The 25,076-nt window shown below is 37.1% G+C and overlaps 1 protein-coding gene across 2 annotated transcripts in view; it reads right to left on the bottom strand.

Annotated features, from left to right (window-relative positions):
* Positions 1 to 4,251: 4,251 nt before the first annotated feature.
* Positions 4,252 to 25,076, bottom strand: part of LOC121294826 (nuclear receptor ROR-alpha A-like) — a 243,329-nt gene continuing 222,504 nt past the window's right edge. For both annotated transcript variants that reach the window (XM_041218935.1, XM_041218936.1), the window contains 9 exons: positions 20,269 to 20,354; positions 18,347 to 18,488; positions 15,777 to 16,172; positions 14,890 to 15,011; positions 12,760 to 12,892; positions 11,801 to 11,908; positions 9,233 to 9,343; positions 9,002 to 9,114; positions 4,252 to 8,197 (listed from right to left, as the gene is read on the bottom strand). In XM_041218935.1, coding sequence (XP_041074869.1) covers positions 8,033 to 8,197; positions 9,002 to 9,114; positions 9,233 to 9,343; positions 11,801 to 11,908; positions 12,760 to 12,892; positions 14,890 to 15,011; positions 15,777 to 16,172; positions 18,347 to 18,488; positions 20,269 to 20,354 — 1,376 coding nt within the window. In that variant the 3' untranslated portion in view covers positions 4,252 to 8,032. The remainder of the gene's footprint in view (positions 8,198 to 9,001; positions 9,115 to 9,232; positions 9,344 to 11,800; positions 11,909 to 12,759; positions 12,893 to 14,889; positions 15,012 to 15,776; positions 16,173 to 18,346; positions 18,489 to 20,268; positions 20,355 to 25,076) is intronic.

The following is a 25,076-nucleotide window of genomic DNA, read 5'->3' as shown; positions in this document are numbered from 1 at the left end:
TAACCCTATTCTTTAATAAACCTCTTAAGGTCTATAAGTAGCTAAGCGCAGAAGAGTTTGAGTTCTGGGTTTGTTTGAAATGGGCTGCAGGACTATTAGGCCCTGTAAATCTTCATACACAACGATATCCTATGCTTCAGGTTCACTTACAGCACCCATAGGAAGTGATGATGCACCATACTGCAGCAGTTCAATGTTGTCCTTAGTAGGGTTGTTCTTGAAAAGCATATATAAACCCAAAGGTAAGAAAATGAATGTGTATTTGGTTTTGAATTTCTATACAGTGTTATGTGGACCGTGGCTTATGCTTGATAAGTGGTGATTTAGAACCAGCTAAACCTCAGAACAACAGCAATCAATAATAAAGGAGACAGACAATGAAAGCCCCATTACAAGCTGTAATTTTTATTATGGGATAACAGCACATAAAGCACATCTAAAATCGATGTGTCCAATGCACTTTTAATAAAGATAATATTAAAGGTACGGTTTCTAAGTACAATATAACAACATTCATATTAGAATGAAAAGTATTTAAAAGACAACATTACATTTCTTATTTATCTTTACAGAGGTATTTACAAAAAAAAAAAGAATCAAAATACTTATTTTATTAGGAATCAGACAAAGATGAGCGAAACTACAATTGTGAAGAGACTACTTGTATATTTAAAAGAGGTGAATAGAGAGTTACATGATCCTCTATAGTTATTTTAAGATCACTAGCGAACATTGACATACCCATATAACATTCTTGCCCCACTAAACAGATGGGCTACAGATTCCCAAGACCTGTTGGGTTACAAAGGGATAGAAAAATACTGGACAACACCCTCCTCTACTGACAACCCTATAGAAATGAGCAATGAACTGCACACGCAAACCAGTAGATGCATATCCAAGACATTCATAAAAAATACACATTTTGAAGTTACAAATACAATGCATTAGTATTTAGTTTTACCAGATTTGATTGAACATGTTATTAAATAAAACCATATACTCTGCAAGTACAGCATGTGATTTGAAACCATTACCTTTGTTTTAGGCTGAGATTTACATGAACGACATTGAATTGTCCATGTTCCTTTTGTTATACAACGTCAGCCAGAATGTGTATGCAGCAACTTGTAATTATTTTGGTCTCCATTAGAATATAAAATGAAAAATGTCCATATTCTGTGTTTGTAATATCCGTCTGCCTCATTTTTATGTTTATCTGTTGTTTTTTTTGCTCCAGTTACATATACATACTCAATGTAAAAAAGCAGGGTAAAACATTTGCACAATCGTTAACACTGTGCTAAAAAGGGTTATGCCAACATATTCTGGCTGACATTGACTTAAAAAAGAACAGAATACAAAATCATGTAAAGGTTTAGAAAAATGTCAATGTTTTTGCCTTGAGAATTTGAACAAACTGAATACGAGTTGTGCTTGCAAGTCCATTGAAACCTTAAATGGACAAGCATACATGCACCTACAGTATTTAGAAAACACACACACACACGTGAAGACCATGGCTTCAGTTTACCCACTGTTTTGCTGGCTTTATAATAGCTGTCTCCATAACAGTATCCCATACATAAATGTTGTTACTTTTAAGCAAAATAATAAATTGTGCCATATTATAGAAGAACTGTCACACTTTCAGCTGAATGAGACAAGGCCGTCAGATTCATTAACATTTTTGGACATTTGGTTTTCCAGTGGTTTTCACTGTAGCTACTAAGAAAAAAAGTTAATTTTTAAAAATTCAGAGTTAAACCAAAGCACTTCCCAAATCTGTAACATCTTGTAAATTTGTCATTTGTGCATTAATTAGCTAATGATCTTAAAGCAAGAAAAATAAAAAGCAATATCCCAAGTCTAGCACTCTGATACAGGTGCTGGCTGGGTATTATAATAATTATTATTATTATTATCATTATTATTAATAGTACTAATATTAATAATGCATCAATGCTCAGTGAAATAAATTGGACGAATAGGATGTCCTAGTCTAGGAATCAAGGTTTTGTTCACAAAAGTAACTTACCTAGCACCACACATTAGAATAACACAAAATAAAATGTGCACACCCTAGCTCCATCAAACTATGTCTAAAAGAGATCATATTCTAAAACAGATATTGTACAGCATATTTTTGTATTTAATAAACAGATACATATTTGCACTGAGTAGGCATTTTATAGCAGTATTTTCTTCTTACCTATACAGACAGAAGTTATAAAGTTAACTCTATACGTGTGATCAATAATAACATTAAATATTGTGACTTAAAAGCAGATAGAGAAAGAGAGAGAAAAAGATGTGTACAGGCCATCACAAGTCCTTAGTTTTCAACATAGGAAGAGAATCAGTCACTTTGCACTGCTGGAAATCATATGAGATAAATTAGAGATTGTATTTACATGTCTAAGAGGTCTTTAACCTACGCACACCAAAAAAAAACAAAAAACAAACAAAAAAAAAAAACATTTATATTATTGCTTGACATTCGGTCATGGCTAAACGTTTTATTTATTTATTTTTTCATACATATGTCTGTTGTACTTTGGAAATGCGAGTATTGTTAAAAAGGTGCCATGAGATGGACTACTGAAAAAACAAGAAAACAAAAATTTAAATATTTTACAAACTCACCATCTGACACTGCGGTTCTGAAACATTTTAAAGCCTTGTCTGGGGCTCGTCCTGTGATTACATATAAACACAACTGGGAAACCAGCTTTTAAGCTGCCAGTCAACCCGTTTATCAGTTAAAAAATAAAACTACATCACTCTTGCACTCAACTCCACTCAGGAGCAGACAAACACAGCAAGCACAGACAAAGGAAGCAGCCAGCTTAGCTCCTTACCCCCAACCCCCAATCCATTTAGACCATTGTTTGAAATAGTGGCTCAATTCAAAATGATTTTCTTGCTCCATTTTTTGATTTATATTGCTTTAATAAACTGAATGCACCCGTAATAATGTCATATACAAGTTACAGATATACTAGAGTGGCAACATCTTTTGGGGAACTACTGTACATAAGATCTCATGAACCTAGCACTGTTGAGGTGTGTGGAACATTCACTTTAACCAGACCCTTTTAGCACCGGTTGACTGACCACAGTTTTAATAGAGGTTCAACTGCAGTACCCTATAGAACCCGTATTAGCGATGCCCAACGCAGCAGGCTTAGATCATCTTTTAGTTTCACAGGCATAGATAAGGATCAAGGGAGGTATATTTTTGGCACTATGTTGTCATGGTATCACAATAAGGGATCCTTTCAGGGCCTTCCTTTCTGAAAATGCATGCTGAACTGTAAGAAGCAGAAAATAACAAGACAAGAAATAAAACAAAAAGAAATTAGTTTTGCCAGCCAAAGACTGCCTCTGAAATAGGGCCTGCAATAAAGGCGCCAATGCGTAATGTAGTAGAGGTTGTAAACTATAAGCTGATAACTTCATGTTCATTCTGATATCCTTCTGATCGGATTTGAATACTGTCATGTTAAAACACTACGATTACCACAACACCTTGGTGAGCCATACACTCCTACTGGCTACCTCCTGTTCTAATACTCTTTACAATGATTCTCCCTGAGCATTGAATTCAAAATTATTCCCCAACTCAAACAATGGGCCAAATGTGCACATTCAAATGGATTGTCATTCACAGTTGTATTTTGAATGTGCCTTTTACCTCTTAGGTTATTTAGAGAACACAGGCCAAAGGCCGATTCTTGAAATACATTTAAAAACTTCCTAAATTATAGCATGGGAAGGGTAAATATAAAGTATTGTGTCTTCTTTGAGTCTGGGACAAAATAACACCACCTTATTATTATTATTATTATTATTATTATTATTATTATTATTATTATTATTATTATTATTATTATTATCATCAAAGAAAATTAATCCACATGCACAATTTATGGCTATATTAAATCTTATTGTTCAAATAATGCTTTCAATTTCAATGAAAAATAGAATTAGAATGTATATGTGCTCTTGAATTTAAATTAGTAATAACTGTCCACAGCAGAGATAACATAATTTAAATACATGTAGATTAATGTAATATATCATTATTGTCAGGATTTAGCACATACAAAAATTATTAAAATACTGCGTGCGTGTCTATATATACACACACACACACACACACACACACACACACACACACACACACACACACACACACACACACACACACACACACACACACACACACACACACACACACACACACACACACACACACACACACACTGCCTTGACATTTGAAGCAAGATACAGACTTTACTTGAACTATTAATATGAAAATGGGAACTACTGGATAACAGCCCAGATACAATATATGAATATTATGTAATCTGTATGTACTGGTTTTGTATATTAAAAGGAACTGTTATTTATTACAAGTAATGGATTTACTTTAGTCCCAAAGAAGACACAACTAGTTAATTTACATTTGTGGCCTAGGCCCAGCTATGTCCAATCTATGCCTGGTGTTCTGGTGGCTTTTCAGCATCGTTCCAAAGTTGAAGTTGAGTATAAGATCAGTAACTGGCTGCCATACACAAAACAAATACTGAATGATTAAAAAAAAAAAATCACTAAAACTTCCCTGAGGGATTACAGTACATCCGCGAATGCGATGTGTACAGATTGCACTACAGAGGAATGAAGAACATGTGCAAAAAAGCAACAGCCATACAAGCTTCCTACTCTGACACCCCGACTATGATTTCCACTCCTTGTTTCTTGGAATGTTGTACGCACAATATCTCATTGACACAAACACCACATGCATTTTACCATGGCACATTCAGTTAAAACAAAACAAAAAAAAGTTTAACCAGCAGGAAAAAAAAAAATAAAAAAGCAATGCCTTTAGAAAACAGGACTATCATTGTCTTGCATTACAAAATCTTATTTAAAATGATTATTATTATTATTATTATTATTATTATTATTATTATTATTGAAGGAATATTAAATATCACCTGTCGTCTGTTTAAGGTTAAAAAAATAGAAACTTTTCTACCAGACAAGGCTTTCAATATAATATATCTTTCACCGAACTTCAACTGTTACTGTCATTTCCTTGTGGACATAACAACATGTATTGAGAAGTAGCCACACACACACACACAAACACACACAAGATGTGAAGTGAAACTGTGAACCAAGCTTGATGTGAAAAACCTCCAAATGTTAGTTTGAAAGAAGCACTGCTGCTGTTCACAGCAGCATTTTCCAGTTCCAGGCTTGTGCAAGTAATATTATTAACTCATCTTGGTGTATTTTCCTATTGCTTGTTAACCTGCTGTCTTGTTTTGAGCCATTAGGTGGCACAATTGGACGAAACATACACTGTACCATAAAATATATGAAAAAAACAGCTCCACCTACTGAAATAAAAGAGAATTGCAGATTTACTCTTTCAGTCCTGAATTATTTTTGTTGAAATGAAGTTACATCATTCAAAAAGGAACCTGTGCGATTCCAACATGATTTCCGACAGCACATGTTAACATAAGGCGCTAAGGCGGTCCTTGAGGTCCCACCAGGACTTAAATGGTTAATATCAACCTACTTAGATCTGTTAAGACTTTCCTGTCACCCTACATTCTATAAGAAAAAAAAATCTTCCTAAAACGGAAATGGTTTTAAATGCCACCAGATTGAAACTCGTAATAACGGTCTTTCACAATGTATACATTAGCTAGCTTCCAACAATCCTACAAAGCCCAAGCTTCTGTTTAAAGCAGTATCTAATGGAGGGGGTTGGTTGAAACTTAAACCTGTTTTAGGTTTACAGTGGAGCTGCACAGAATACAATCAAGACCAAACAATTCATCTGGTCAAGTGAAAATGGAAATGAAGACACACAAACAAAACATGGGTCACTTTCCAAACTCCAGCATGATATTCTCAGAATATTTCCTGATAAAAGGCATATCTGACCAGTATGTTGTATCAGTGCTGGAGAAATGGGGTCCAGTTCTGTCGCTGATGGGGGCAAACAAACCAAACTGGTAAAGTAGGGCTTAAAAATGAATGAACTGTTTCCTCTATAAGACTCTTTGGGGACAGATTCCCTTTGCTCCAGAGAAATTCTTGCACTTTCTAGAAAGAATGACCAAAAAAAAAAAAAAAAAAAAGTTACGTTCACAGAAAGTTCCTTCCTACTTTTGTAGCTCTGTCGCTCCTTAAAAAAAATAAAAATAAAAAAATGGTGCACATTTTTAGACTGGAGCAAAAGATAAGACAATCTAGCCCTTCATGTCACCAAAAAAAGCAACTACAATATTTGGGTGCTGTGCATAGAAGCCTACAAATATGCCTTTGTGGCAGTTCTGCAGCTGTAAACATGTTTCTTTGTTATAGTCTCCAAAATGAGTTGACAGTTGCTTGTGAAGGACATGTACTGAAGCTTAAGTTTACTACATCTCAATCTTTCTACAATGAGCAACCCTCTCCTAATGACCACAACAGTACAAGCCAAGTAATCAGCAGCATCTACATCTTTCCAGTCTCCTTCCACAATGATGCACTTAAAATTTGTATTTCTTGTGCACATGCAACACATCAAAAGGTAATACACGAGTCTTAAATTAAAGAAAGGTGCAAACAAAAACAAAAAAAGTGCCTTATCCATTCAACAATAAAGAATATGCTAACTATCAATAATATACATGTTATTTAAAATATAATCTATAAACATTATTATTTGTTTTTTCCTGTATAGTACTTATGACCATATACCCTGTAGTACAATATAAAACTGGTTTTGTGGACCCTTTTTCTGTTGGTACCCACTGTTCACCCACGTGAAGAACTGATGGCAGGTGGCCTTGCATGATTCCACTTAGCAACCACGGAGAATGGAGTCCTTTGACAGTCTTTGTGTTTTTAACTAGAATTACCAGAATTCTGCATTGCTCTTATTGGATTGTCTGTAGAAAAGGTGCAGTTCATATCAGGATTGCTAACATGTTGATTTGTCACCACTGTGCTCTCTCGCTGCATTTGCCCATCTGCGCACTTCATATAGGAGTTTTGAACTTGACCTAGAGATGCATATAGTTTCCATATCTTGATTGCTCCGTGTTATTTTGTGGCTGGGCAGAAGCAGAAGATCCTTGCAATAGTCACTGAGCTCCTGACAGATCTGCAATCATGAAATACTGTGCAGGCTTCTGTCCATTAGATGGCGCTGTCATTTAAGAATCTCAAAGAAGAAAATAAAATAAAACCTCAAAACTATTGACACTAATTTTAATACAACATTATTATCATTGAAAATAGAAGTGAACTGAAGAATATGAATTGATTTTACTAAGGAAATCGTTGGCTTGGTCGCCCAACCCCAAGTCAAAAACCGGAGCAACTCTGTGGATGGTTGTTATGAACTTTCTTGGTCAAAACAAACTATGACCCTGAGGTTAAGCTTGAGCAGAACTAAGGCAATGGAACGTGAATTGAAGTCATTATAGATAAGAGCACTGTTTCTACATAATGCTGTTTAACTGTACAAAAAACCCATAGAATATCCTGCATATTCCACAGAGGTTTGCTACTATCGCTGCAAACATGACCTGTAGTTAAAAAAAGGAACACAAGTCTCTATTGTAAAGCTCTATGCATAACCCGAAATGCTTGTTATTATTTTATTATAAAATGAGGCTTGTCAATTAGATATTCTTCAGGCAACTCACCTCAGGGAGTGGGGGTTAAATGTTAAAAGTCGGGCTAGAAAAAGGTCCAGATCTCGAAACGGAAAACCATATGCATGATAAAGACAAGTTCAACGTTAAATAATGTAGAATTATAAGCATTTCCTCTCCCTTCCCCTTGAGTACCTTGTCCCACCCACCCGTAAAACGGAAACAAAATAAAATAATAATCCCCAAATGTGCAGCGTGTCGGCTCTCCTGGTTTGTGAAGGGCTCCGTAAAGTGTCTCAGATTCATTCAGCTCTGGTACTTCAAACATTCCAGACAATGTTCGCTTGAGAGAGAGGCTGTTACCCATCAATGGGCATTGGCTGCTCGAACTCTGAACTGAAGAGCTCCTTGTATAACGGAGGGAAGTGGGCACGCACAATGTCCGGGTATATTGCTTTGAATGCAGTCAGCTTCTCTGTATGTCTGCTGCACAGTGCTCGCAGTGTTGACACTTTGCATATCAACTGGAAATGAAATGGAAAAAAAAGGGTTATTCTACATGAATATCTTTAGATTGTATTGCATTTCAGTGGGAAGATCTGGATTCTGTCCATATATGAGAAGTGCAACAAAGGTTTCTTTTGGCGATACCTTTAATAGCATCGGCTGCCTATGTATGTAAAAGATTCCCTGGCTTTCCAGACCACACAGATCTCTTCCACAGGTGGGAGGTGGAAACTGAGGGAAAAATGTCAATTAGGTATTCTGAGGCAGAGCGGACCCATAGAACACCTTTGTGGTTGCAAGTGTTTTATACACATAGCTAAAGTTATTAAAAAGTATCACCAAAAAAACCAATCTTGTCATACTTCTAGCATGAAGATTATATATTAGCAGTGGTCCTACCTTTGTTTCGGTGTGCTGGTCCTGTATTCATAAAGGGTTAAGTATCTGTTTGAAAGGATTCATTCAAGTTTGATATTCGTGAAACTGTTTTAGGTCTTTGTTGGTTTCTTTGAAAGTCTAGAACAATTCCATGAATAGAAACCGTTATTTACAAACGGCGCTCTAAATTAGCCAATGTTTCTATTACCAGGATCTATAAGGAAGGAATAGTTTATTGAACCACTGCTCAAACTCCTTGCACCTGGTAATGATAATACATTTAAGATTCTAGTTCTGAATAATTGCTTCAATTCTGAGAGAGCAATCTGTTCCAGCAACTGGCCATTGGAACAAATATTTCCTACAGACAGTACCAGGTATATAAAAAGATGGACAGGTTTACAGTATACTAGTTCAATTGAATACAGTTTTGTTAACACTACCTTTGTCAGTATGCCATCCTCTCTGTGGTTCTTCTGCAGGACGTGCTGAAGAGCCAGCTGGATTTTCTGCTGAAGCTTCTCCACCTTTACCTTTTCTTGAAGCCAGGATCGATCTAACGAGAACAATGGTTTGCAACCAGTTAGAAACACTAGAGAAGACAGTATATATTTTTGACAGCAGGTATTGGTTTATTTGCCTGTGAAAACAGTGGTTGTGGTGCCTCATCTTACCTGCAGACATCAACACAAACGCAGAGAATAATGCAATCTCGTCTTCAGACAGGTGCAAAGAACACAAGTTTTTTCCAAACTCAAAGACGGAGCTGATCAAGTCATCACAGCCTGTCAACAGAAATATGGTGAGAAGGCACATGAATAAAAAGATAAATGGTATTACTTCAAAAGACACAGGGCCCTATTTTGAAGAAATGATCACAAACTCATGTCAAAGTCTACATCTATAACACGCTGTGTAAGCCCTCGTCCTGCATAAAACCTGTTAAGTCCCAGTGAACCAATCAATGTACTGTAGGAGAAGAAATGTACAACCAATCAGGACATTCCTTTAAGTTTAAGGGTCATGCCTGCAGCTTTGTTCACTGCATCACAATTTATTTACTGCTATTTTAAATGACTTTCTCTGAAAAATGTACATGAATGAAGTTTTTAATTAGAAACGTCAGTTACACTGAACACCACAAGAGGGCTCCAAAATCACATTAGAGCTCAGTGTTTTTTTTCCAACCACTAAATGTGTGTAATGTCCCACATTAAAATTTTCCCTTTCCAGTCCGATGTTAGACCCTGTCCAACATCATCAAAAAGACATCAAGCACAGGTTTCTAGTAATTTTTTCTCCTGAAAAAGCAGAGAAAACCTTTCAATAGCCAAGTGAGACCGATAGGAGCCGTGAGAAGCCGAAAAAAAGGGGTGGATCTGAGCAATACACATAGCCTCTGCACCACGGCGATAACACAGACATAAACAAAGAAGACAGTTGTTATCTTAGAATACACAGACATTTGCAGAGCTTTTTCATATGTTATAGTAATAAAATAGTGATAAAACTAGCAATCAGGAGAGGATTTATCAGTATGCACGACTGTAAAGAGGTATGTGAAAAATACAGCGAACAAGGGGTGGGGCTTGGCTGGAGATGCAGTACTGAGTGTCCTTTTGATATGCAGTAGCTTTTAAACCTGTTTTACTGTGAAAAAAATATTTTAAACAGCGCGTGTAAAATAAACAGTACGTGTGAAAATAAATTGGACCTGACGTGTCTGACAAGTGCTGAATAAATGGACCACTAAGGGTTAAAGAAAATAAGCTTCACATTTCATTGTATTATTTATTTATTTTTTTAACTGTACCCAAATACTATGTTTTTGTATTTTATTTTCTTCAGATCCTGTTGCCTGGCACAGATATTCATAATGCAAGCTAGACCAGCCAAAATGTCTGTATATTAGTAAGTACCATCGCCATCTAGTGATATGCCACTCTGGTCAAGTTTACTTTTGTTTCTCTGGCAATACTCTGCTGCGCACTAGATGGCGATCAAGCCTTCATTTCAGAACACCACAATAGTTGAATAATAGTAACAAGAACCATTCAAAACAAATGTGTTAAATAATAGCTCATGTGTAATTACAGTGTGCAACCCCACCTTTTAATAAGATTTGATTTAGCCAGATCTAATTCTGCCAGCCTCTGGTTACTATGCACTTGGGGATGCTGTCACTTATCATAGCTTCTTATTAAACAAGTTACTTACATCCTTACATCCTTAACATCCTTACTGTACATCCTTTGCCCTAGGCTTTTTTTCTGTACCGCTCAGAAGAGTGCTTGTTAAGAGTGGCCATGCTCAGGTGCTAGTTAATAAAGCACTGTTCTTCATTATCTAAATCATGCATAAGAAACCAATTAAAAGGGCCAGACATTGTGCAATGTTGGATTTCCTTCGATTAAGAGATACTGGGCCTTCAACAAGTTGACACAGATGTTATTAATGTTGGAGGCGGCTGCCATATGACACACAGTCATGAACCAAACCCTTACGCTAGAAATTCTTATTTTATAAATGTTATCAGGATATAATTCTGATAACATCACATGTCATATATGTGTAATTAACTTCAAGCAACCTTAGCAGAACCACTAGCAGACCAGCATTACCAAGACAATGCATTCATAACAACAATTGTGTATTAGTTCTAATGCTGTAGCACAGTGGCGATTCCCTGATACTTGATTGGATTAACTGTGTGTATCAGTTAATACCATTGAGATGCTACTGGTAAGTCAAAGTGTTCATACTGTGGTGCCACAATGGCTCAAAACCACAGAATGTTATGTTTTCTCTTATGTTTGCACCATTTTAACTAAGCAGAACAAAGGAGGATTTTAAATTAAATTCTGAATTATTTTTAATTGTTTTTGGATAAAGTACATCTCCATTGTGGACTGGATTCTAATCTTACTATATCTGTCCTAATGAGTTACGACAAGATTGTGGGTACTATTTTGAAAAGTAAATAAAACAATTATAATTATGTAACAGTAAATAATAAAACATGAAACAGCTTAGTTACAGGGCTAAGAAGTTAAACTATTGTTCTCAATAGTATTTCACAGTTTCTAAAAGAAAAAAAAAACTTAAAACATATTTTAAGGGTATTAATTAGGGAGATCAATCTGTATATCCTCAAGCAACACCAACTCTTGTCTACCCAGGCAGAAAAACAAAGGACAGAGGGTTCCCCTTTCTTAAAGGCTTCTATATAAATATTTACTTACCTAATGCTTTGAAAACTAATGGACCAGCATACTTTCCATCAAAATACACTGTGTTGTTCTGAGAGTCAAAGGCACGGCACATTCTGACCAGCACAACCTCCAACGAACCTGGAAAAATGCACAAGATAAGGCTGAGTTCATGGAGACTTTGTATGTTTTCTAGGACAGTTCAAGTTTCCAGTGACGTTTCATTTGTCTTTGTTCCATCTGTCCTTTTTTTTTGGAACAGGGTTTGACTGTCAAAAACAATTCCACCTAATTCATAACTCCATAATACTAAATTGCTTGCAGTCACTACAAACTAGACAGGAGCTAGACGAATTGTGCATAGTGTTCTTTTTTTCAGGCTGGCAGGACCATACATTGGAAAGAAACCTAACTGGATCCAAAAACATTCAGCAGAAGAATACCAGTAAGTCACATTTTCCAGTACTGCTTGCTACCTGGACTTACCAGCAATATGCACCATCAGCATGGCTGTAGTATATCACTATTAAAAAAAGTACAGGTGAAATAAAATGGCAGGGCTCTACTTTCACACATTGAACTCATAGGTGATCTGATGACCACAATATTGTTTACAGAGTTAGTGAGTTAGAGTTAGTGTTATTTCCTCTGTCACACACAGATTGAACAATCTTATGTCTTGCATTTGATGTAAACCAACAGGTTGTGGAGGAAATAATAGCTTTATCACCCTTTAGCAGTGTCGTAATACAGCACCTGGGAAAGTAGTGTCATTATCAAAGTCTAAAATGGCAGCTCCGTAGCATGTTTTTCAGAACTTCTCTTCTGCTTTTGAAAAGTACCGCAAAAGCACTTAACATTACATTAGGCCCAGCAACAATACAAATAGATAAAACATGTTGGCAACATTTTATACTTTTTGGTTGCTAATTCAAAACTCATTTGCAGCCTTTTGTAACAGCCCATGCAGTATAAAGATTACACTATCTCACCCGCTTTAAGAAGCACTATTTGATCATTCTGACACAGCTCCATGAAGCCATCAATGCGTTTGGCAAACTCCACCACATACTGGATAGCTTCTGTGATTTTGATTGCACACAGCTGCCACATGACCTCCCGGGGCTTTGGAGAGCACAAGAAAGATAGTTAGTTTAAGTTAACAACCTTGTTTGAAAAGTGAGGGGCTGACAGCACTGATAACGACCAAAGACCTCTAACAATCCCGTGAATTAAGGCATCTTTACAATATCAACCAAGCTTTAACACATTGTTATCATATTTTAATATGTTTTTTTTGTTATTATTATTATTATTATTATTATTATTATTATTATTATTATTATTATTATTATTATTACGACAATATAACTTATGATTAAGTGTTTGAATGTATGATGTATGTTGAAGAGATGTTTGTCACAAAAATGTTTGTTTTTTTGGTATTAACTTTCAAATATAAGGCAGATGTGTAAAACATCTTTTTTTTTATTTTTTTTTTATTATTAAGTTAAAAACACCACAAAGCTGAAAGGTGGAACAGAACGGAGAAAAAAAAGCAAGTGGCATATTTGATGGAGCCGTGATCTGAATTAGCTGCAGAGTTTATTTCAGACAAACACTGCACTGTTTTTGAATTATTAAAAATAAAATAATTGTAAATTTGAACCTAGGCAAAAGAAAGTTGCAATGGAGAAAAGAAAAAAAAATCTTTTAAGGCTGCAACATAGACATTGTTTCTATAGACAGGAAGTAAGCAGATTTATTGATACAGGTGGATAACTTGTCACACTGTTTTCATTTTGAGTGCTCAGTTATCTGGAGTTTACTGTATTTCATGCTTTTATGTTTAATTCGAGAAAATGAAGACCTATGAACACCAATATAATAGCCTACTTGGCTAGAAAAAAAATTGAACTGGTATCAACTGGTGTCCTGGGGAAAAAGTGGATCGCAGTCTAGAATTTAAAGAGGAGGTTCCATTGTTTCTGTGCTACGTCTGGGGAATTAGTAAATTAAGCCCAGGGAATAAGCAGATTGGATATACTAACAAAAAATAAATACTTTCAAATGGATTTTGTAAGTATAAATTTACATAAATAAGTAGATCGGACACATTTGACAGTATAACGAATGCTGTAATATACATTAACAATAAATACATAATTTAAAATGAAGTTTGTAAGAGTAATTTGAATGTCTGTTGAACAAACATTATTGCAACGCAAAGTTTTTTCTAATTTAGCTGTCATGTTGAGCTCTGCTAGTCTTATTTTTCTTTAAAACTAGGATGATAATGTTTAGTCTTTGTAAACTGTGATAGTTACCGCTAGGCTTACTGACAAAATAATAATAATACTGTATGATTGTATGTTATTAGAATATATTACTAAAACATTTTAATTTCGATTAAAGTTTGACAACATTTCGATGGGTAAAGCCTCTTAATAATATAAAGTAAATAAATATTTGCGATCACACATCAACTACAGCCTACATCTGACTAACAATGACATTTTTAAATACACACTGGCAGAAAAAGTTGACAAACGTTTAACACTTTAGTCCGAGTATAAAGACATAACAAAAAACTTTGCATCACACAAATTTTACAGACAGAAAATAAATAAAACCAAGAAAGAGGTGTGTGAACACATTACCATACGATCTGGCAAATAAAATGATCAGACAGAAAATGCTGAGTGCAGTTAATTTCCCCTTTAATCAAATAGCTGCAGCATCTTCCTTTTACCTTACTGCGCTTGCGTGATCAACTTTTTCCCTACTATGCCAGTATTTCATTTCGTTCGAACTGGAAAGGAACGAAATCAACTGTTCAGAATTTTGGAACCGGAGCTGAAAATTCTGGTTTGGTTTGGAACTGAACCTAAAAACCTAAAACAATCTGGTGTGAATCCATGCTTTGCGCTCCTGCATGCTAGAAGAACATTGGCTGGTTCATTTTTTGAGCACCACAGTGACCCCTACTGGCCTCCACAGTTCAGTAGCTTGACAGTATCCACTACTCTGGTTCATGGATTGAAAAGAGGTAATTGTTGATATGGATAAAGGAGAGTATACAGGTACTCTGTAATACAAGCATGTGTGTCCCAGTATCGTACCTTGTTCTGGTAGTTCTCCATTTCTTCCTGCAGGAATGTCTGCCAGGTCATTTGCTGTAGTTCCTCTCTCAAGTACTGACATGTTTCCATGTGTGACTTGGAGATATTCTGTGCCAAATGTTCTGAAGAAAAAAAAAAAAAAAGACAGATTAATGCAGACTGTCCATCAGGGATATTCCCTTGGTTATAGCACACATTGCAAACACATTGCACCTCAGTACATAATGTACCTATTGATTTTTACAGCGAGACCCTATCTTTAAGAAAAATTGTATGTTTATATATATACACACACACATATATATATATATATATATATATATATATATATATATATATATATATATATATATATACACACATACACACACACACACACACACACACACATATATATATATATATATATATATACACATACATACACACACACACACACACACACACACACATATATATATATATATATATATATAATACAGGAGGCCTATAAGAAGAAAAGGCTTTCACGACATAAAGGGGTCCGGTTCCCTTCAAGAACAATTTTTCAGCAAGTCGCCTGTCCAGTGGGGATACATATAAAAACCTTTTGATCCTAGCCCAAGCTGTTTGACATGGAAATAAAGGTCTTTATTGCTCCTGGAATGCCCGATTTGGAAATTTCAATTTATTTTTCCTGTTTCAGCAATTTCTAGGCAGAAAAGGGACCACAAGGGAAAAGAAAATGATTTCCCCTGATATTGGCACCTTTTGATTTTGATCGGCCCTAATTACCAGAAACTAATTAGGAAAGAAACAATTTTAATGAGCCTCCTTCTGAAGAGGCTGATGGGCTATTGCATTATACTACCCACACCCACCAACACACACTGACAGAGATGCCTTACCTAGCTCTGCCATTGACACTGTGGGAGAGATGTCCCCATTTGTGAACGAGCAGTACGGAAAGAAACCAGAACCAGCGGTGAAGTCACAGATGGGTTCTGGTTTGATCCCGTTGATATCCAGCCCAGACTGGTCAGGTGAAGGCTGGATATCCAGGTAGAAGCTGCTGACTGCAGAGTCCGCTTTGCTGCCATCGGGGGTGTGGCCGTCGATGTAGCTGCTGAGGTCATCGTGCAGCTCTGTCAGCCCATTGGTGGAGAGGTTGTAGGTAGGTGTGAGTGGCTCAGCCTCTCCGGGCTGCTGTTGGTGATCCCGCTGCTGTTGTTGCATTCGGTGTTTCTGCACTTCCGCATACAAGCTGTCTCGTTGTTTCTTAGACATTCTGCCAAACTTGACGGCTGTAGAGAGAAACAAAGGGCTTGTGATGGAGAAAAGTATTCACCAAACTGTCATGTCAAATACACTGATACATAAAATAAATGCAGGTCTAATGGATTTTATCAAATATTTTAATCATAGATATCAAACAAAATCACAGAAAATGTGAACAAAAATACAGATCAAAGAATCCGATAAGTTTTCAGTATGAAATGTGACACACTGTCAAAATGAAAACATTGCAAAGTTAATATCGGGTATGACCTCCTTGAGCATTAATACAATCCTGGCAGCATTGACGCATAGACCTGATCAGCCTCTGGATAGACTGCTGTGGGATGTTCCGCCACTCTTCCTGTGCAGCAGCGAACCCTGGCTGGTCGCGGTTGTCTCCTGTGGATGGCACTGACAGTTTGGTTGCACAGATGTTCTATTGGACTCAGGTCAGGAGAGAAAGCTGGCCACGGGCAGACCTTGACATTGTTTTCCTGAAGTCTTGGAATTGTAATCCTAGCACTTTGTGGTCTTGCATAATCCTGCTGGAAAATTGACACTTCCGAATTGGCTTGCAGGAACGGAAAAACTGTTGCCTGAAGGACTTCGTCAATGTATAGCTGAGCAGTAATGTAGCTTTCAATCTCCACCAAAGGCATTCTTGTGTTAAAGGAGATTCCTCCCCACATCATTACACTTCCACCACCCCACCGGTTGGCTTTAACAATGCAACAGTCAGCATAACACTCGCTACGACATCACCACACATGTTCCGTCAGGTCTGTCAAGGGCAAAACAGCGTTCATTGGTGAATAAAACACACCACCACTCTCTCTGCCACAACTTCAGATGTTCTCTGGCCCACAGAAGACTGAGATTTCATCTCCAGGGGTCAACATGTTACCCCTGAATGGCCTCCGAGCATGCAAATCATTTTCATGCAGACAGCAAGCAACAATCATTCTGCTGACGCACTGGTTATTTATTCCTGGGATTTCTTGTGCTGAAGCCACTGCAGTCTGAAAACGATTATGCAGATGGATCAGTAGGATATGATGGACATGGCCTGTCCCTCACAGAGCCGGTTTCCTGGTTTCTCTGCACTAGCCTGCTGATTGTTGAAGTAGAACATCTCATTCTCCGGACAACTTTTCTCACTGACAGGCCACCTTCAATCATGCGGAAAGCAACCAGGTGATCTTCATTACTCAAGCGGGGCATAGCCATATCATTCGCTGTTCTTGCATTCATTAAAATCATGTCTTTTTGAATGCCTGTTTATACAGTCTTAATCAACTAATTTTGGCAGTTTTAACTCAACTCAAATACCAAACACTGAGCACCTGGCGTTTTAATGAAATCACATCACTTGAGCTCAGTATTTTGTTATTCCAAGAAACAATACTACTGAAACAATCAACAAACCTATCTGCTCACTATTTAAAATGTAAATAACATTATGTATGTTCCCAATGAGCTACTGATGTAAAACTTAGACTGTTGCTTTTTCATTGTGCATCAGTATAGGTTTAAGAAATACCAGATACAAAAGAAATGACCAACACATATGAACTGCAGTTAGAAAACTTACAAAGATAACAGATGATTTTGGCAATTTTATGAAGTGTTGGCGTTCCGAATTCTAACATAGTAATCACACTTTTTATTATTTGTTATTCTTAATAGCTTCCACTGTATAAGGATAGCAGTGACATGGTTCAAATGTAATCCTAATTTATGATTTTTTTTTTCTATAAGCCTAATACAAGTTTACCACATGTGCTATGTGTTTAACATATATTTATCATGTTTTACCAATATTAAACAGGTTTTTTTCTCCTTCCAAAAAAACAGATAATTAAAGTTAGACAATTAAAAAAAAAAGCTAAAACAGTGCTCTGAATTTAGTAAGCAGTGCAGCCTGTACTGTTACATACCAAAATGTTTCAGGTAAAAACAAAGCAACTATATAACTTTTAACATTCAGAGATGACTAACAAGTTAAAGGAGATAAATACTATTAAATAAATTCAAATGTGTACCTGTTTAAAAGTGAGAAAAGCCATGTGATGTAAATTTACAAATTGTATTTGTCCTGCCTCTGTATGTCGACAGGTAGGTGCTATTAGGGCTAAAGCAATACCAAATACCAGTACCAATACCAGTACCAACACCAATACCAAGGACCCTTGCTGCTTACCATCTCGTGACATTCCGACAGTGAGACACTTCTGCAGCCGGCAGTGCTGGCAACGGTTGCGGCTGGTTCGGTCGATCAGACAGTTCTTCTGACGAGGACAGGAGTATGTGGCGTTGCTCTGCTGACTTCGCCTGAAGAAGCCCTGGGGGACGACACACCACAGAGCTTTAAAATAGCAGAACTTCAGAGGAGAAGAGCCAAGGTTACACAGCCTGGCTGAACTTTGTAGCAGCTAGCACTTAAAGTATCTTGCACAATCTTAGGACTATAAAAAAATAAAACAAAACTACGTGGAGCTTGCAGATTCTTATTCATAGCATCCTCCTGCTGTAAGCAGCACCAAGACCCTGCCTGGATTACCCATGCAGCTTTTTAGAGCGGGCATTCTGTCCCTGAAGATGCTGTGCCTATTAAAAGAGTAAGGGGTATTGTATAAGCTATTTGTGTATCACTTTGTGAGCAGTTTCAGTCTACCACATGCTGTAGCTTTTACCATGCTTTAATCTGTTATTAGAAAGCTAAGGGGCCTGCCTGTTGGTGTATTTTGCTGAGGTCATGACTGTCATTTAGTATGTTTTGTTCATCAGAGCAGTGAAGACTAAAGTGCTGATATGATGCTCTATCTTTTGACAAATTTGTACTTAATGAATTGATTCTAGCAGATCATTAACATAGCCCATTTGGCTGTTCAATACACATATGTCTTAATTAGTTGCTCATTGGCTGTTTAATTACAAGAAAACAGCTGACAGCTGCCAAGTTGCCTTCTAATGGTTGCCATTATGAAACGGGGGTATAGAAGCTGCTGCCAAGCAGGACTTTTTCATAATGCTGTGATTTATAGTTAGAACTCCTGTACTTGCAAATGCCATTAAGTGGAACTGAGCCTACAGTAATAGTCATTAAATACACATTTCAGCAGTTTATTGCAGTTTTTTCATATTATTATTATTTGTACTTGTATTTTGGGTATATAACACTGAGTTGACAGGGGCGCTGTACTTCAGATAAAGTAAGAAGCTGAATAAAGGCATTTCATGTCTGCTTTAGGAATACTAGATCACTTGCTTGTTGTAAAATCCTGGCTAATTCCATAAAGATTAGATTTTCACACCCTGAAATGGAGACTTACGTGGTAATGTGTATATTGCAGGACCAAAAGCAGTAATGTGTATATAGTCTTTTTTTTTATTTGTTTGTGAATTAAACAGAATGACACATACTGAGGCACCATGACAGCCCCCCCCCCCCCCCCCATTACTCTTCCAGCTCACTTCAATGCTGGTCAGAGCTTCAATCCTGGACCTCTCTCAAGCAGAGACTGACAAACATGCCAAATTGTGTAGTGCTTTTGTGATATGAAGACCACCAAAATCTCCTTGCTCCCAACAACTACCCCCCCCCACCACCCGGGAGAAAGAAATATTGACTGTAGTTGAGGCTTAATGAAGGAAACTGTTGTCTCTTACATTAAAAAAGTGACAGACAATGGACAATAACGGTAACTTTTTCAACCCAAGCAGAAGATTTTTCAACAACAAGGTAAAAACTGCAGTATATATTATATTTGCCTTATTAAACTCTTATTAATCCAATATTCATCCAGAGAAATCTGTGACGCTGCAGACGGTCTGCCATTTTGTTGATGTCAGAGGGCACTACTAACCAATCGACTAGACTGCTTTTTTGGCACCAGCAGAAACTGTCTTTGGTAATGTAACCCTGACTCCAATTGGGATATGTGTTTCAATATAAGGGTTTAATAAACTGTATTAAATACTTAAAATGTAATCTTTTTGGCGAGGTCAAATTTGACCAAATTCACAAGGGGGCTCCACATTGTTATCAAACAAACACTGCAACAGAATCCTACAAAACTGTGATAAGGCATGGATAAGGCGCACATTTTGCATAAATCTTACCTTGCAGCCTTCACAAGTTATAACCCCATAATGAATTCCTGATGATTTATCTCCACAGATCTTGCACGGAATAATTTCGATTTGAGCTGCAAGAAAAGAAATTGGTTTCTGAATCACATTTCCTGTTATCTGTCACATCAAACAAATATACCCAGTTTTACTTTTGTTAGGCCCTTTACCTATTTAGCATTTTTTATATATGCAAGACTCCCTAAGAGTCAGCCAGCTTATTCCAATCCCCCGAGTCTCCCAGTCAGAACCTAACCATCAAGATGTTATGGTTTAAACATGGCCTGACTTGAATAAATGTGAAAATCCATTGAACTTTGCAGAACAATTCCAGGGTGGTTTTGCTATATTACCACTTTGGGGTCACACGATACGCTGCACATGGTCAAACACTCAATTTCTAAATAAGAGTCATTTGATTCAGGAAATCTCGTTATGAAGCATACAAGCACACTGCTTGGCCTATGCCTTGAAATAAGATTGCTCAATCTTTTTCAACTTGTGTTCTTTCACAGCACTAGATAAAAACAAGGGCCTGACAGGCAGCCAACATCCATCAAGTCTTGAAGCTAAAGAGCATCTGACCACAGGATGTCAGAAGATGTGCCTTTTGGCTGGCCCAGGCAGTATCAACATCTTGTTTTTCTTTCCTGTAAAAGGTGAAGTACTGTCTGCAATAGAGATGGCTGCTCTATGCCGGTAACATTGACAGACTCACTTCCGTTTTCACCCCCAAAGCTATACTGAAAGACCTTCGATTTAAGGGGAGTGACACCCTTACATATTTTACTGCAGTGTGCCACGATAAAAATCATAGGAAGGTGTTACTGGTAAAGCACAGACAAGAATGGTACATTGCAGATAAGTGTGACACAAAAAACATGTGCATAGCGTAAGAAAGTTAAACTGCCAACTTAAAAAATCTACAACTTTGAACAAAGTCTGATACCTCACATGCAAAAGTCTACATCCAGCTAACGTTTCAGTATTCAAGTCTTAACAGATGGGGCATTAGCCTAACCTCATCAGTACCCAAATTTCTTACATCAAATGAATGTACAAATGATGAATTGCGCTTTCAATAGGTAGCTATGTGCTACAATTGCTGAAATCTGCTATTAACCACCAACATGCGATGCCACGGATATTAAAGAAACCACACGCACATGTTTCTAACACACTTCTGAAGCAGTTGCACTCTGACACCAAGCAAATGGTTTTATTATATGAAGCTTTTATTGTGAGTTCAAATACATCTACAGTATATGGTACTGTTTAGTATGATTGAGAATTGACCTGAAGTCAGAAAGGAATCATTTCAACCAATCAATGCTAACCACTGGTCTATGAGATCTTTCTTTCTTTCTTTCTTTCTTTCTTTCTTTCTTTCTTTCTTTCTTTCTTTCTTTCAGTTTCAATCAAGCAGACACAGCCACAGACAGTATATCTGACTTATGCCAAAGAAAACAACATGTACCGCAGAGCAAAGAAACCGTGTTATGCAAAAAATAAGTAAATGTCAATTCAAAAACAATACATAGGTATAACTAGCATCCAAAACACTTGGCAAATATTTGCATATCCTTGCAGTAAATGATGTCCATACAGATATCAACTATATAGCAAAAATAACAATTCATTTAATAATAGCTGTCGGTAACACTACAATTATCTAACAATTCCTGACTTTCACAGTTTAATGACGGTCAACCCCAATACAAACATGTTAATAATAGCTTTAGGGAAAAGTTTCAGGTGGTTCTGTTACAAGATTGCATAATGTCTGGAGTTCCACCACAGAGAACAGCAGTACATTGAAATCCAACCATTCTCTCAATTAATTCTCTTAAATCAACTATCATACTTCAGTTTGAACCAAACAGCAGAGCCCCTTTAATCAGCTGCCTGCAAGCTGCTGTCATGGCATTTGGATAATGTCATTGTCCCTCAGGCATGTCTAAGGGATGTGTTTTGTATGCGGCTGATCCACTAACCTCATACCAAGCGCTGCATAATTTACTCGGTTTGTTCAAGTCATCTGCACAAGCACTGTTTGCAGTGACAAAGTCACCAACATCCTTCTGTAAATAGAGTATTAGCCTACATTTCAATAGGACGCAGCAGGGAAGAAAGATATACTGCAGATTTATATCAAATTACAAATGAGAAGCATATGTGCAGCATACTGTGTATACAGAATAAATAATCTTACATAGTAGTACAAATAATAATAATAATAATAATAATAATAATAATAATAATAATAATAATAATGGAGGGCTATCCTTTTTAAAACCCTAATTTACTGTACTGCACATATGATTCTACTGCTTCTTTCAAATTCAGTACTGCAGAGCAAACAAAGCAATGCAAGAAGGAAATATTTTTTTTTTTAAACAAACAGTTAATGCATCAACAGCCCATTTCCTCTAATACACGAGGCTGCATTTTTACTGCACACATTCTCTGGAAGAACATTAGTGTTGCATTGCAATTCTACTCCCTTAACATTTTCAGCTTCATTAGTTACATAATTTGTTCTGACATGCACTCACAGCAATTCAAGCATGCTGTAATTAAGCCTCACTTTGACCAGTTTCCAGGGCTGTAAGCTGGGTGCACGGACAGCAGGTGGCAGTGTAGCCCTGTGGACCACATCCTAGGGTGCCGCTCATGTCGGTGCATTCTGTCAAGCTCCCGCAGATTTTTGAAGGCAAAGCTTTGAGATGCCTTAATTTCCCCCAAAAGAAACAGGCTTGGCTGAACACTCATTCGCGCTTGGACGGAATCTGTGCCACATCAGGAAAAAGTGAAAGGGAGAGGAAATGCTTTGGTCTACTCTAAAGCCCCTTTGGATAGCCTCTGGAGACTCCATCTCTTCTTGGAATAAAACAACGAAAGCAATAAATAAATAAATAAATAAATAAATAAATAAATAAAACAAAACATTACATGTAGTATTTCCCAGTAATTGACTGTAAATATGTAATCTATGAATTGTCTGGGAAATAAAATAAATAGCTACAATGTGTTTATTGTTTTCACCCATCATTAAACAGTCTAGGAAGTCCACTGTCTCTGGAGTCCCCTGTCTATTCTCTTTACTGTGCTCTCAGTCAGTTTACAGTGCCTACAGAAAGTCTACACCCCCTTGAACTTTTTTCACATTTTGTTGTGTCAGTGCCTCAGAGTTTAATGCATTTAAATGAAGATTTTTTTTCCACTTATCTACACATCATACTCAACACTGTTAAGGGGAAAAAAGTTTTTATTGAGAAAAAAATTATATATTACAAATACAAAACTGAAAAGATCATAATTGGATCAGTCTCCACCCCCCTGAGTTTGGCAGCAATTATAGTGTGAGTCTGCTGGGACAGGTCTCTACCAACTTTGCACACCTAGATTTGACAATGTTTGACCATTCTTCTTTACAAAACTGTTCAAGCTCTGTCAAGTTCCTTGGGGAGCGTTGATGGACAGAAATCTTCAAGTCATGCCACATATTTTCGATTGGATTTTGGTCTGGGTTATGACTGGGCAACTCAAGGACTTTTACCTTTTTGTTCCTTAGCCACTCCAATGTAGCTTTGGCTGGGTGCTTCGGATCGCAGTTTCAGCTTTCTTGTAGATGGCAGCAGGTTTTCCTCAAGGACTTCTCTGTACTTTGCGCCATTCATTTTCCCTTCTATCCTGACAAATGCCCCAGTCCCTGCCGACGAGAAACATCCCCATAACATGATGCTGCCACACCATGCTTCACAGTAGGGATGGTGTTCTTTGGGTGATGCACTGTATTGGGTTTGCGCCAAACACAACACTGCATTTAGCCCAAAAAGTTCCATTTTAGTTTTGTCAGACCACCAAACTTTTTGCCACATGAGTACAGAGTGTTTTTTTTGCATACTTCAAATGGGATTCAAGTTGGGCTTTCTTGAGCATTGGCTTCCTTTTTACCATGCAGGCCAGTTTTTTGGAGTGCTTGGGATATTGTTGTCACATGCATACTTTGAACAGTCTTGTCCATAAAGGCCTGTAGCTCTTGCAAAGTTGCCATTGGCCTCTTGGTAGCCTCTCTGATCAGTCTTCTTCTTGCTAGGTCATCCAGTTTGGAGGGAAGGCCTGATCTGGGCAGGGTCTTGGTGGTGCCATGCACATTCCACTTCTTAATAATTGTCTTGACCATGCTCCAAGGGATATTCAAGGCCTTTGATATTTTTTATACCCATCCCCTGATCTGTGCCTTTCAACAACTTTGTCCTGGAATTCTTTTGAAAGCTCCTTGGTGCTCATGGTTGAGTCTTTGCTTTGAAATGCACTACCCAGCAGAGGGAACCTACAGGAACTGCTGAATTTATCCTGAAATTGTGTGAGTCATTACAATTTAACACAGGTAGAGGCCACTTAACTTGGTGTGTGATTTTGAAGGCACTTGGTTACACCTGAGCTAATTTAGGATTGCTATTGAGGGGTAGACACTTATCCAACCAAGCTATTTCAGTTTTTATTTTTAATTAATTTTCTACAAATTTCTAGAATCCTTTTTTCACTTGGAAGTTGTGGGGTAGGATGTGTAGATAAATTTAAAAAAAAAAACAACTATTTTAATGCATTTTAATTCCGTGCTAAAAGGCAACAAAAGGTGAAAATTTTCATGGCTAACTGAAATCAGAAAATGAACGGTACATTTTAAAAATAGTGCTTGCGGCCTAGTGTATAAGAGAGTACAGATTCATGCATTTTTTTTTTTTTTTTAAACATTTTGACTAATCCTAATTTATATCTTTCACATATTCAGC

The sequence above is a fragment of the Polyodon spathula genome, chromosome 19 (genome assembly GCF_017654505.1).
Source record: "Polyodon spathula isolate WHYD16114869_AA chromosome 19, ASM1765450v1, whole genome shotgun sequence".
NCBI classification, from domain to species: domain Eukaryota; kingdom Metazoa; phylum Chordata; class Actinopteri; order Acipenseriformes; family Polyodontidae; genus Polyodon; species Polyodon spathula.
Note: the sequence above shows the minus strand (reverse complement) of the source record. Positions and strands in the feature narration are given on the sequence as shown.